This window comes from Aquila chrysaetos, chromosome Z (assembly GCF_900496995.4).
Source record: "Aquila chrysaetos chrysaetos chromosome Z, bAquChr1.4, whole genome shotgun sequence".
NCBI classification, from domain to species: Eukaryota; Metazoa; Chordata; class Aves; order Accipitriformes; family Accipitridae; genus Aquila; species Aquila chrysaetos.
This window is the reverse complement of record NC_044030.1, coordinates 68,448,315-68,462,863: the sequence shown is the minus strand read 5'-3', so window position 1 is coordinate 68,462,863 and position 14,549 is coordinate 68,448,315. Positions and strand designations below refer to the sequence as shown.

Sequence of the window (14,549 nt, the reverse complement as noted above, 5' to 3'; positions counted from 1 at the left end):
AGAGAATGTACTTCAACATACATCACAAGGACTGACTTGAAAAAAATGGTGCAAGCAGGACTGAGGCCTGTAGCTCAGGGCACGTAAGTAGATTCACTGCTGAGTTTGGCCTTGCAGGTGGTAACAAGCTACTAAAGCGAAAGTTGTAGCTGGCCCTTACTAATACTTTAATAAAAACATAAAAGGTTTATGACCATTTCTGTCCTATCTTCTTCCCAAACCAACATTTTCTGAGTTGTAGGAGGGCTGGGGGAGTGGGACACGAGCCCAAGCCCAAGCACCACTACTGCTGACACAGATTTCTGCGCTCAGGTCACCGAGTCACAGCACGGGGGAAGCTGCTCCCCTGGGAACCAGCATTTCTGACGTTTCAAGAAAAAAGTTCCTTTTCTCAAGTTACAGGAACAACTACAAACCAGCTAGGTTCTGATTAATGAAAAATCAAAATCAGGTCAAATAATGCATTTGGTGGGAGGCTGGGGCGAGTGTGTATTTTTGATTAAGATGAAAATCAAAGACAGAACAGCATTAATGTATTAACATTTAAGAATTTGGTATTTCAAAATCTTCTGAGCGTGTCCAGTTAAATAATACAAAAACTTACTGAAACAAACCCAGAGCAGTCCTGTTTGAGCAAGTTCAAATCAATGCCTTTATTCTGACGTTACATTTGTACAAGTGCTGAACACGGCCAGGTAGATGCATGATGAGACGTCTTCTCTTTTTCCAGCCACATGCATTAAGTTAGAAGCACAACCCTGGGCACTGCACAACAGTGATCTCAGCACATGTGCAATTTAAAAAATAAATATCAGAAAACTTGGAAGAATGCTGTTAGTGGCAATGGGATCCTGTTGTGTTTCTGCACCAACTGCAGTACTTTACAGGTCTTCAAAGAAAGCACAAAAACATAAGTGTGTGAATTATAAACAAAACAGTTTATTGGTTTTATATATGTTTTCAAGGTACTTTCATGCTGCAGTTTAGAACTCCATTTCGTAAGAAAGTGAACCTTCATAAACCCCATCTTCACTAAATAAAACACACAACTTCAAGGTTAAATGAAACAACCAAAAAATTCAAACCAGATCCTGACCATAAACTATGTACACTCCTGGAATCATAAAAAGAATCCAGAAGTACAAAACGTTTTTCTTGGGAATTTTCTAGATTGACTGTTATTTAGGAAACCCATGATGAGATTCATCCCAGTGAGTTTTTACCATCTCAAAGCTTGACTTCTAGCCAAGCCAGTGACCTCAGCTCATCCAGAGTTGACTCCTCTCACCTATATTAAATATCTATGTAAGAACAAGATGAACTGTCCTCTGCCAAAGACTGTTCTGTTGTCCACAGGGAAAGCTTACATTAATGCAATGAGATTTTTTTTTTTTTTTTTTTTTTAACTAGGGATTCAGGGTAGGATATTAAAGCAAATCCATATGTAGTTATCAGTTACAGTAGTACCTCTGCATTTTGTATGAAACCCAGTAATCATTGATACAATATACTTATATCCATATAAAGTTCTCGTCAAAACATTCCATAATATGGCAGGTATTTTGGCACAGTTGTCTCACCATAGCACCAACTGAACAAGAAAACTGAATGCTGGCACACTTCACTGATTAATTAGGAATTTAGGCTGGTTTTATTTAAAAAAAAACAACAAACAAAAAAACAAACCTCAATGCTTTAAAAATTGAGCCCAATGCTCAAAATACAATTCCATAATGCCTGATCCATTTGAAATTAACATCCGCCGTCAGCCAAAAGCATTCTGGAAACAGAGAAAAAGACTTCAGCCCATTATGCTGAAGACAAAAAAAGCCAGCACAAATCCTACCACCTTTTCTGTATTTTTCGTGTATCATTTCTTGCTCAGAGCATGCAAATGCGAAACTCAAGAATGCCCATTCAATTCTGGAATTCTAATTGCATTGCTGCTTTTTTGACTCAGTTGCTATTATATTGTGGTCTCATTTTTTACCTTTGCCAGCACTACAGCAGCCCTGTGTTCTACCTCCACTGCACACTGAGCACAACTTTAGGCACACCTGTCTTTACAATACATTTAGCAAAATCTCATTAAGCACCCACTTCACTTTCGTATTTCTGTTCAGCCTGTCACAGGTCCACAGTGTGGATTCTGTCACCAGACTCCAGGAGCTTTCAGCACTGCACTATTTTGGTACCAAATTCGAGGTGTATCACTTGGTCTCCTGGTGGGTACTGGAGTATGACACCTCTTTTGCTGTTGACAGGAAGGTCTCAGTGGTAGAGAAATGTGAGATGGGCTTCTTTAAGCATCAGGGAAGTGCTGGGATTATAACTCTTTACTCCTCCTTGGACTGAGGCCTTGGAGGAGGTGTAAAGCGATCAGGTTCCTGCTATCAGCTAGAAGGCATCACAGGCAGGCTGTAGCTGACAGCTGGGATCTGGAGGAAGCTGTTGTCTGCTTGGCATTAGTAGAAGAGGTCTCAGGAAATGGCAAAAGGAAGTGATACAGCTGCACCTCCACAAAGGATGCTGGGTTGTCCCTGTGATGGCTGGCAGCACCACCCCTCTGGCTGAGAGCTTCTAAGAACAGTCCCAAAGATTTTCTTTGGAAAAGCAGAAAAGGTCTACAATGCAGGTTTGTAGCGGTCCACCTGGGACACCTGAACACCCCAGCCTTTTACACTGATGGCACTGCTTGAATTCAAACCTGCTCACACTGGCATCAGGTAAAAATGGTAATGACAGAGAAATAAAACCTGTGCATCAGGTTTCAAATACATTTTAGTTTGAGCATATAAAGGGTTCATATCTTTAGTCTCTAGTGCTCCACTAACCTGACTAGCTGAAGATGTGGCTTGCGTATTTTCCACTGACATGGATTACTCTCCTTGAAGTAGGCTCTGAAAAATGCATTGCTTCAAAATGCACCACAATCATGGCTGACCATGGCAGAGGTGGTAAAGATGAGAAAGACTGCCCCCACTGCTCCCATGTTTAATTCCCAGAACACAGCAGTAAGCAGAGACTTAGTCTGGCCCTCCTCAAGGGTGAAAATTTCTCATAATTGAAATACATAAATGACAGAAACACAGCTAAAAATCAACAACAAAAAAACCCGATCCAAAACAGTGTGAAATGAATAGCACCAAGGATGTGGAGGCCCACACATCTGTTCTATAAAAGCGAAAACTGCAGTACCTAGACTCAAAAATGATATTCTAGTGTTAACTGAGTGCAGTGCTGAGACTTCATCCTGATACTGAGCACAGTGGCTTTACAGAGAAGCTCACTGGAAACTGTAACAATACAGAAGTACAAAAATAGATGAGAAGTTCAGTGGTTAGTAAGAGACTGGTTATGATCACAGCACCATTCCCCTGAATCAGTTTGTTCTCTAAAGTCAACAAGAATTTTGCTGTTGTCCCCAGCAGAAGAAAGATTGCACCTTAACTGGAGACTGCACGTCACTATTGAGCTTGGATTTCCAAAAATACAAAAATACTCCCAAAAAAGACAGGGAAATTATTGCACATTTTACTACCAGAGCAAACTTAGAGTAGGTAGCACTTGTCATAGTGTTTAAGGCACATGTGTTCGGTGTTCTGGGAGATGAAGTGTAAATTGTCAAACTTCAGAAGGGGATATGTACTTCCTTGCAGGATTGTTTCTGTCAGTAGCTCCACAACACACGACATTATGCAGCAGAGGACTTAATTCTATTGCCATCTGCTTGAACGCGCAGACTCTAGAGAGAGTTGTGTTTGCATCACTGAAGGCAGAATTTAGCCCTTTGTCAGGAGCAGGAAATTTTGATATGCTTGCACTTCCAGACATAACCTAAGCCTACAGGTAATTCAGCAGACAGGCTGAATGGCAGATACACAGTTTTTGCCATGTGGATTAGAGGTCATGGATGCATTTTACCAGTCTGCAGACATTAAAGGCTAGAGTTCAGTATCAAATGATGAAAAAGAAAAACAAAAGAACAAACAACATCTCGCAGTAAAGTATTTTACCAGAATCCTTATATACTGTCACTGCTGTATTATTGTTGCCAAGTTGAATTCTAGATTTCCAGTTCAGCTACTCGGATGAACACCTGCCAAAATAATCACAGCTTGCTTTGTTTAGTACTGGCCTCTGAACAGCCTTTGGGTCAAAATGACATTATGGAGATTAGCACCTTGGCAACTACTTACAGAAAAAGTTGAAAGTCTTTCAAATAGAAAGAATACCTTTATATCAAACCTGATTCTTCAAAAAAAGTAATTATATTAAAAATATATAATCCATGACAGAACATTCTATTTTACCCCTGTCACGAGAAATAAAAATATTGCATACACAGGGTGCACTCAAAATCTATGGGGCCAAATTCTGCACTGAATTAAGTGGAAATTTTGCTAAAGTACAAACCGGAAATCTTATTTTATGGCCATTGTAATCAGTAAGATTTTATTATTATTATTATTTCACAGGTATTTGGATTTCATCTAACAAACAGTGCATCATTTGACCTGTAATAAATATAAATAAAGAACAAATTACATATCAACAACATATACTCTCTTTTCCGTACTATCTCAATTAGCATGACCAAAACTGGCCATAACTACACCCAGTATTGATTGTGCTTCAAAGTTGGGTTTGTCTTTCGACAATACTGGATCATTTCAGGATCGAGGTTTAACCAGCTGTTTTGCAGAGACTGTTCTACCGTTGGAGAAACCACTGCGGGGAGCAGCTGTTCATGTCTTACTGCCATGAATGCTGAGGCTGTACTCCTCTCAACCCCCTTCAGGAGAGGAGTCACTGTAACACTGGGTACAGTCAAGCTCCGTTCCAGACACCAATCCGGACTACTGAGGACTGCATCTGTCTGACTTTTGACAAGTGGTTTTGTCTTCTCTTTCTTCTGACACATTAGCAAAACACACACAGAAATAACAGCAATGATAAGTAGCACAGACACTAGGACCAGGGGGATAATGATGTACCAAGGGTTTCTGCTTTCACCTCCCTGTTCTCTGGGACTCCTGGCATTAACCTGAGTTGTGGTCTTAGTCCCTGCAGATCCACTTGTTCCCATCGCCAGATTTAGCAACAGACCTTCCTCACATAGATTTCCCCAGTGATTCTGCCCTGGCCACAGGGTTGGTTCAGTCTTCTGTGGTGCTACTGTAGGCTCTTCATTCTGAGAGGAGGCTGGTGCCTCGTCCTTTGAGGTAGTGTGAATTTTTAAGGTGGTCATGCTGGTTATGGAAGGCACTTCAGTTGTAAAACCCTGCACAAGTGGAGGACTGTATGGCACAATGGAATACTGAAAATAGCCAACAGCAGGCTGCACAGCATCTGCCCTGAGTATAAATGTGAATGAGTCATTTAACAGATCAATGCCTGTCATATTGGTATCTATGTCTAGAAGCACAACACCACTATCAATGTCAGCCTGCGTGAATGTCTGAATATCTTCGAACACTGCATCGTTCACGAACCTTTTCTTCACAATCCTTCCATGAGACGGGGGTACTATCACTTCAAATCTAGGATTGCTATTTGTCAAATTAGCTAGCTCAGAAGCATCCAGGTCACTGTTTCTGAACTTATAAGCTGCTTGATTTGAAATCTGCATGTCAGGTACAACTTGTACTAAAGGCTTCACTGTGATGTTCAGCACTTGTCCTGTTAGATTGCCTTCTGCAGTGAAGAGCGTAAACTCCAGTACTTCTTTGGATGCAGTGAGATTTGTCAGGTGGTAAGACAGCCTTCCTGAGTACAAATCTGCTTGCTCAAATTTAGTAACCTGCTCATTTCCAATCATCAGATGCCCATATTTGAGCGGCTGAGTTATTTCATACAAAATATTAGTGCTTTTTCCATTTGTGACAGCTGAAAGCTGCACATTAGTAATAGTGACAGATGTCTGGCCCTGTGGAAGTGCAACATTGGTAAGGTTGACCAGGACAAGAGCGATTGGTATGACTTCAAGACTGAATAGTTTGTATAAAGGGCGATGTTTACCATCAGTCACACTGAAATAAAACACCCCAGAAGATGAACTTCCATCCTGTACAAACCAAACTTTACCACTGTCAACATCAGCTTGTGTGAAATCCTTTATAGAGACACTGAGATTGCTTTTCATTGCTAAATAACCATTATTGGGGTTGCTAACAATGGTGTATTTGAGCTCGGCTGGGGGATTATCTAGGTCTTCAACTTTCAGATTCTCTGATCCCAGCACTGACACATCTCCCTGCAGGACTTTCAAGTGCAGCCTTTTAGTCTTCAATTCTGGAGCTTGGTCATTCACTGGAACAACAGTGATATTAAACATCTCCTCTAAAACTTCGCTATGGGGCTTTGTTGCAGACTTGCTCTTTAGGTTTAACCAAACAGCAAAAGTGAAATTGTCGTTAAGCGATTCAGAATTATCATGTATGTACACAATTCCAAATTTGTTCAGTATGTATTGGGAGAAGTTAGGCTTTTCTTTGGTAACATTTCTTTCTCCAACAACAATCATGCCATGTTGGGGTAAAGATACAACTTGATACCAGACTTCATACATGGAGCGCTGTACCTCAGGTAGCTTAACCAATAGATTCGAAGCATCTAAATTTGTTTTGTTGATTAATACTCTACCTCCTTCCTGGACTATGGCACCTAGCAAAACGGAAAAGACAATCTTAATAATTGACTATTTTATAGCTGCAATGTATCAGAAATTAGATATCAAACACTGATGACGCTCAGAAAAGTTTCTCCTTCATGGTATCCTTGATTTCCATATGTCAGGCTAAAAATATATTACCACTATTTTTAAAATACAGTCACATGTAAGAGGCAAGATTTTCTACTGATGCATACATTAAGATTAAAGAAATATCAGTTATCTCACAGCTTCTGTGTGTTTCCACCTACCATTACAGCAAAATGGAGAATACCCCCTACAGCAGTAGGAAGGAATAAACATAGGTAGTTAATCTCATTTTTAAAGATGCAGTGATGCAGTTTTCCAAACTACTATCTACACTACACACAGAAAAGCATTCTGGTCATTTGTTATTGAAGAGAAAGTAGCCTTTGTTTTTTCACATTTGTTCACTGGAACCCTGAGAGATCCAAAACAATTTAGAGCCCAAACAGTACAGCATCTTTACCTGTATTTGCCAGAAGGTGACTGTTCCGATCATGCCTGGTAATTTCATAAGAAATGACAATATGGAACACCTGTAGGTCCAGAGCTGATGGTGGAGAGGAGACAGTAAAGGTAAAGAAATCTTCTGCACTCCAGCCAACTGACTCGTCATGTAAGTGCTCATACATGACCACACCTTCATCCACCTGTTCCGTGTAAAGAAAAGCCATAGGTATAAGAGGAGAATAACTTTAAACACAGAAGTTTAAGGAAAGAAAAAAAAAAATTTAAGATCATTGTTCAAGAGAGGCCTTTGTACCTTAGTCCACGCACAGTGTATATGGAATCATAGAACTGTTTAGGTTGGAAAAGACCTGTAAGAGAATTCAGTCCAACCATTAACCTAGCACTGCCAAGTCCACCACTAAACCATGTCCTTAAGTGCCACATCTATGCATCTTTTAAATACCTCCAGGGATGGTGACTCCACCACTTCTCTGGGCAGCCTGTTCCAATGCCTGACAACCCTTCCAGTGACGAAATTTTTCCTAATATCCAATCTAAACCTCCCCTGGCGCAACTTGAGGCCATTTCCTCTCATCCTATCACTAGTTACTTGATAGAAGAGACCAGCACCCACCTCACTACAACCTCCTTTCAGGTAGTTGTAGAGAGCGATAAGGTCTCCCCTCAGCCTCCTTTTCTCCAGGCTAAACAACCCCAGTTCCCTCAGCCACTCCTCATAAGACTTGTGCTCCAGGCCCTTCACCAGCTTTGTTGCCCTTCTCTGGACACGCTCCACCACCTCCATGTCTTTCCTTGTAGTGAGGGGCCCAAAACTGAACACAGTACTCGAGGTGCGGCCTCACCAGTGCCGAGTACAGGGGAACAATCACCTCCCTGCTCCTGCTGGCCACACTATTTCTGATACAGGCCAGGATGCCGTTGGCCTTCTTGGCCACCTGGGCACACTGCTGGCTCATATTCAGCTGGCCGTCAGCCAGTACTCCCAGGTCCTTTTCCACCAAGCAGCTTTCCAGCCACTCTTCCCCAAGCCTGTAGTGCTGCATGGGGTTGCTGTGACTGAAGTGCAGCACTTCGCCTTGTTGAACCTCATACGATTGGCCTCGGCCCATCGATGCAGCCTGTATGTAACTTACATTGAGATTATCTTGCATTTCTACGTTTCTTAAGATGGACTCTGTTGCCAGACAAGCTTACTTGAAGGTAGGTGAAACGTTACTGGGCATGAATGCTTCATAAAGGCCTTATGTGAAGAACAGAGATATAAAACATTGAGAAACTTATCTCAAACTAGCAATGGTAACGGTGAACAGGAGCTCAGCTGGACTGTATATTTAGTGAATTGGAGTATCATACGTCTAGGGTTTTTTCTTTATAAGGATACTACCGGGGCTGGACTCATTGTCCTGAAAAAGCATATGAAAGACTGAAGGCTTGAAAGGGACTTTGATGCAGGTATTTCATGGTGAATAGCAAGAGATACTTGGTAAGAGACTACAGAAAGCAGTAGGAGGTGCAATTACCATCAAAATACACTCTCGTTTATAACCAAAGAGCTGATGGTATTACTTAGTGGAAAATTTCTACATCACAACAAGAAGGGGATTCCTAAGAGACAGGAAGGAACCTGTCCTGTCCTGTACCTGCCTTCACTGAACTTGCAGATCATCATACTCAAGAGAATCCTATCAGTTCCACCGTGAGGATTTAAGCCTCAAAGAACTGCAAAATACTGCAGTAAATCTTCAGAGAAACACATATTTATACAAGATACAACCATTTACCTCTTTAGGCCCCAAAGCAAAAGGCAGTATTTTCAGACGAGGATTCTCATCAGCTGGAACTACACCTGAACTTTAAGATCAATACCATAAAACACTGAAACTGCAATAGGATTCCTAATAACCACAAGACTAGAACACTTACTAAATCTCATCCAGTCGATTCAGTGTCTTGTCTGCTTGATAATTCATTCACTGACCCAAAGAGAACACAGCTATACCTATTAAATCGTTGGCAGCTTCCCAGGCAACTACTGACCTGTCTTGCATGTGTTAGTTTATAATTGCCAGAGATATCCCTGTCTGAGATGGTGCTGGTTCTAACTTTACTACTTGTAACATACTCTACACAGCTTGCAAACACCTTGAAGGAACTCATTAGCACATATTCCTATCACATATGCTTGAAAGGTGTGAAAAAAGAAAACAAAAAAAGCCCTGCTGCTATCACAGATGAAGCACTTAGCAGTATAGAATCTCAGCTGTGACTACAGAGAGAGCTAATCCTGAAATTACTGCAATAGCCCCCACTGAGATCACTAGAGAAACAGGGCTTTCAGCGCCAGTTTTCTCAGCAGCCTCAAAACCATCCCATCTTACTGTCTAAAAAATTCAGACTGATGTGATAAAATACTATATGCACATCTCCAAGATTATGCCTTCCCTATACTGATTTAATTCTTAATGGCTATCATAGGACAAAACAAATAAAATTTATATTAAAAGGATATGTTGGTTCAGGATAACTTTCCAAAACATGTCTCTAGGACTTCAAGTTGGAGAAAGCAAATTTTTATACCAAGAACAGGCACAATATGCATCCTTTAAATTCAGCAGTGTTTAGTATCAATAGGGTTATTTTTTTTCAACTGCAAGCCCATGCTAATATCTGGGCTAAGAAGAGAATGGAATTAGTGAAGATTTCTGTGTTTATCTCTGTAATGACTTTAAATATCATGAAGAAATGACTTTAAATATAATGAAGAAACTGTGGCTTGCTGCAAGATGAAAATACGTCTAAGATACTATAGAAAGTACTGACAGAGAAAAAAACCCAAACATCATGTCAAAAACTACTGTGTTATTCAAGTGCATTTAACACAAAATTAATTTTCTTATATTAGCTGAACAACAACTGTCCATGAAAAAACTTCTTGGAATGCAATAGTGATTTAAATTCTTTTTTTTTTTCTTTTCTTTGGCAGCAAAGCAATAAACCACAGGGCATAGGAAGAGTTCAGCACCATAGCAAAAGTGCTAACTAAGCTAGCTTAGTGCTAAATAAGCTAGCTGCATAGTACTTTTCAGAAGTGAAATTTCAAGCTCCACAATACAGAAGGAAGTCAATGAAAACCCAGAGAACTAAATTAACACAAAATATTTTCAATTCAAATCAAATTTACAGGCTTCCTATTACCAAACAGAAATTGAATGTTTTATTCTCCATTACACGAAGAATATACAATATTTTGTAATATCAATGTCATTTTCTCACTGATATTTAACTTCATGTGGCTACAACATGCTAGACAGTGAAAGTTTATTTAGGATCTCTTTTCTCTCCCTTATACCTCATTCTCTACCAGAATAAATAGCAAGCTGGTTAGGATACCTTAATTCTACCTGCAGTAAGTCACTTAGCTCTATTTGTTTGAAGTGAAGATGGCCAATACAAATACCTCCAACAGAGAAGAAAAGCATACACATTATTACACCTCAAATCCTTACACAATTTAGAAAGTTCAAAGGAAAGTTAGCTATACATTAGTAAGAACTAAAGCTCTAGAGAATAAGTGGAATGTTCTGACATGGCACTGTCTGATAAACATATCTAAAGATCATATCCATAGGCAAAAACAGTAAAACTTCAAAACTTTAGCTGCAAGATTTTCTGTCTGACATGCTTAACTGTTTCATCTAATGCTCATAAAAATCACACATTTCAGGAACAGAATCATAGAATCACAGAATCATAGAATGGTTTGGGTTGGAAAGGACCTTAAAGATCATCTAGTTCCAACCCCTCTGCCATGGGCAGGGACACCTTCCACTAGACCAGGTTGCTCAAAGCCCCATCTAACCTGGCCTTGGACACTTCCAGGGATGGGACATCCACAGCCTTTCTGAGCAACCTGTTCCGGTGTCTCATCACCCTCTCACAGTGAAGAATTTCTTCCTTACATCTAATCTAAATCTACCCTCTTTCATTTTAAAGCCATTACCCCTTGTCCTATCACTACATGTCCTTGTAAAATGAAGGGAACAGTGTCATTGTACAGTTCATCTCCCTCATAACGTAAGACAAAACTCAGCAACTATTGCAACAAGACCAGTAACATAATGGAATTAGAACATAGTTTTAAGAGAAACATACCGTGTTCATTTTGATTTATAAAGTTCAAGTGGAGATTCATTCCACCAGAGTCCTTGGTCAGGTTGTTTCAAAGTTTGATGATAACTAATAAAAATACCAACCTTTTTTCCAGGTCCTACTGGTCAAGTTTCAATTTCTGGCCACTAGATTTTCTCATTCCTTCATATACTAAATCAAACAGCCACTTTTAAAATCTGTAAACGTACATTAAGACCAAATTATCTCTTAATTTTGCCTCCAGCAAAGTCAGAAGATTGAGCTCCTTTTATCTCCCCCACTTAGATTTTCTGAGAATAACTTAACTGCACGCAGAGCACACAGTTATATTCAGATTCTGCACACAGACATTTCTTTTCAGTTGCAAAAGAATGTTTTCCATCAAGTTACATGAGCTGCCACACTTTACTCATTCAAGTATGAGACCCTGTATCACAGTTAAGATTCTTTAAACACTTAATATCACAGCCAATCAAGTCAACAGAAGTCCTCTTGGGAACACCCATGAGGACTGTGTACAGCTGAAATGAATCTGATACTTGGACTTTTCACAGAGCAAAAGGCTACTCCTTCTGCCAAAAACTAAAGGCTTCCAACCTTGGACTGCTGGTTAATGGCGCCAGAACAGATCTTCTTGAAAAATACTGCTACAAGCAAAACAGTGGAAATTGCCAAGACCCTGCTAGTATCCAAGCAGAGGGGAACAAAGGCTCCTCTTGCCTTCATTACTAGATGCCAAATACTTAATGACATAGCAAATCTGGGTGATTGCACTGATGGGTCACATACGCCTGGTTACTTAACAGATATAAATGGATCAGACAAAGAACAAGCAACTGAGATGCCCTTTGAAGTAACAATCTACCTATGAACTACTTATTATAAAGTAAATGCTTACCATAGACTGTGTAAAACTGAGGATTTCCTGAGTGGTATTATCAGAATTTATTCTTATCAGCCTTCCAAGTTTTGGGGAAGTTATAATCATAAAAGTTATAGTTCTGTTCCCTGCATTGGTCACGTCATTGGTTACAGCTTTCAGATCATGTCGTGAAATAGGTTTTCTGGAACCTAAAAAATGTCAATTACAAGGAACACAGATTTGCAACAGCAATTTTTCCAAAAGGGTAAGTTTTGTATGCACAAGTCACCCTCTCATCTAGGTATTCTACTTAGCATTTTAATATCATTTTATACAATCAGCAGGTTTGCCCTTTTTCTAGTTACCTTCTAGTAACTCTTCCACAGCTTTTTCAATCAAAAAGCCCATCAGTAAGATGTACCTTTGTTTTACAAATGAAAACTGCAGTTCTCTTCAGCATATGTAATTGCTGAACACTAGCTTCTGTAAAAACAACCCAAAGTAAGGAATAGAGCTGAATTCAAACTCCAGCTGAAGTCACCATTGCCCACAGAAGGCAGGGTGATTTGGCAGGGAGATGCCTTAACACAGCAAACTTTCTAGTGAAAACACAAACCAAAATCGATTATTACCAGAAGCTTGAACCACAATTTATGGATATGAAAGATGATTTTCATTAAATGAAAATAAAAAATAAATAGTGAATTAAACAAATTAGGAAGAACATCACATAACAGAAATAACGGCCTGAACTGAAATAATGTATTATTAAGATGGATGGAGACTGACAGGTAACAAAATCCTTTTAATACATAGCACCACACTAACCAGTACCTTCTGGCTTAAATATTATAAAGATTATAAAGAACTTCCTGGCATTTAGTCAAACCAAGACAATTTTTGCCATAGCTGTGACAAAACCAAACCTAGTAATTTCCTAAAAGAAAAAAGAAGTTTTATTTGGCTTCTTTTTGATGCACTGTTTCATGGTACACACTCAGCAAACTAAATCTCATGTTTCATGATACTTTTGGAGGAGCAATAGATTCCCATAATCCTATTCTCCCTGCCCCACTTCTGCTTCCATTTTTACATTTTCTCTTCTTTTCTTGAGCAACAAGCTTTCATAGGTATCAATACATAATTTCAGATACTAGCAGTATATATCCTTGAAGTCCAAATTATCAATCCATCTTCAATAAAGCATAATGTTTATACAGGAATAACACAAAATAACATGTTCCTGCTATAATATTCAGAAGAAAAAATAAGGTAAGCAAACTGAAAAATGGGGATGTTTTGCAAGCCATTAGTAATGTGAAGATTCTGCCTGTTTACATGTAGTTGTGCCCTGGTTCAAACCACATCTACTTTGAAATAGAGTTGTTACAATGAAACGAGAACTTCTGGCTCTGCCTGTTTTCCCCTTTTTACCCTTCCATGCCTCTCTGTGTCCATACTGCTTTGAAAAGCGAAGCAATCCCTCAGGTCTAGAAAAATTCTCCCACACTGTATCTAATTCAAGGACTCTCCCTCCTCTTACTCTCTCTTCTTTTCCCTTTTTTGCGTGACAAGCAGAGAGGGAAGCACAACCTTGTGTTGTATGTAGAGCAGATGTGGTCAGGAATGTGCAACCGAGAGCAACAGTAAATCAGACCATGTGTATCTGCAAATACAGTTATTTCACAATAACCTCCTACTTATGCAAATCAGGCCTCATTGCCTTAACAGAGTAAGACAGAGTAATTCTCAAACATAGTCACACCGTAGTGACGGAAGTTACTGCTCCAATTTTTCATAACTGTATCAGGTTATCACACCACCACCATCACAGTGCACGGACATGGGGACAGAGGATGTGTGCCACAAAGCCCCCGTTTGTTCCTAATAGACCTGATCTCAATCACTGCACAGCACAGGCTGAAATACAGTGTAGGGCCCCAGACAATAAAGTCTCTCACACTTTCCTGTAAAATGGGATCCTCCCCCAGACATAACCTTCTCCTTCACCCACTTCTGTCCTGAGACTTGAGAACCTTTTACAGCACCCACAGTAGTTCTGCTCTGGTCTCACATCTCAACAGGGAGAGGAAGATTATTTGCCAGCCAAACAACTGGGTGAAGGAAAGGGAACTGAGAATACTGTCTACTTGTTCCCAAACACGGGAGCAGAGAGGTCACAAAACCAACCCCACCCAAACGCAGGGGAAAGGAACAGAGGGGAGGAAGACACACAAGAAGGATGGGTGACTGTCCTGGTTTCAGCTGGGACAGAGTTAATTGTCTTCCTAGTAGCTGGTACGGTGCTATGTTTTTGAGTTAGGTAGGAGAAGAATGTTGATAACACTGATGTTTTCAGTTGTTGCTAAG

General features: G+C 39.9%; 1 protein-coding gene across 1 annotated transcript in view; it reads right to left on the bottom strand.

Annotated features, from left to right (window-relative positions):
• Positions 1–633: 633 nt before the first annotated feature.
• The window catches only part of LOC115336827 (chondroitin sulfate proteoglycan 4-like), a 44,795-nt gene continuing 30,879 nt past the window's right edge, over positions 634–14,549 (bottom strand). Inside the window, exons 8-10 of the mRNA XM_030004433.1 lie at positions 12,216–12,388; positions 7,164–7,347; positions 634–6,666 (exon numbers count right to left, since the gene is read on the bottom strand). Coding sequence (XP_029860293.1) covers positions 4,613–6,666; positions 7,164–7,347; positions 12,216–12,388 — 2,411 coding nt within the window. The 3' untranslated portion in view covers positions 634–4,612. The remainder of the gene's footprint in view (positions 6,667–7,163; positions 7,348–12,215; positions 12,389–14,549) is intronic.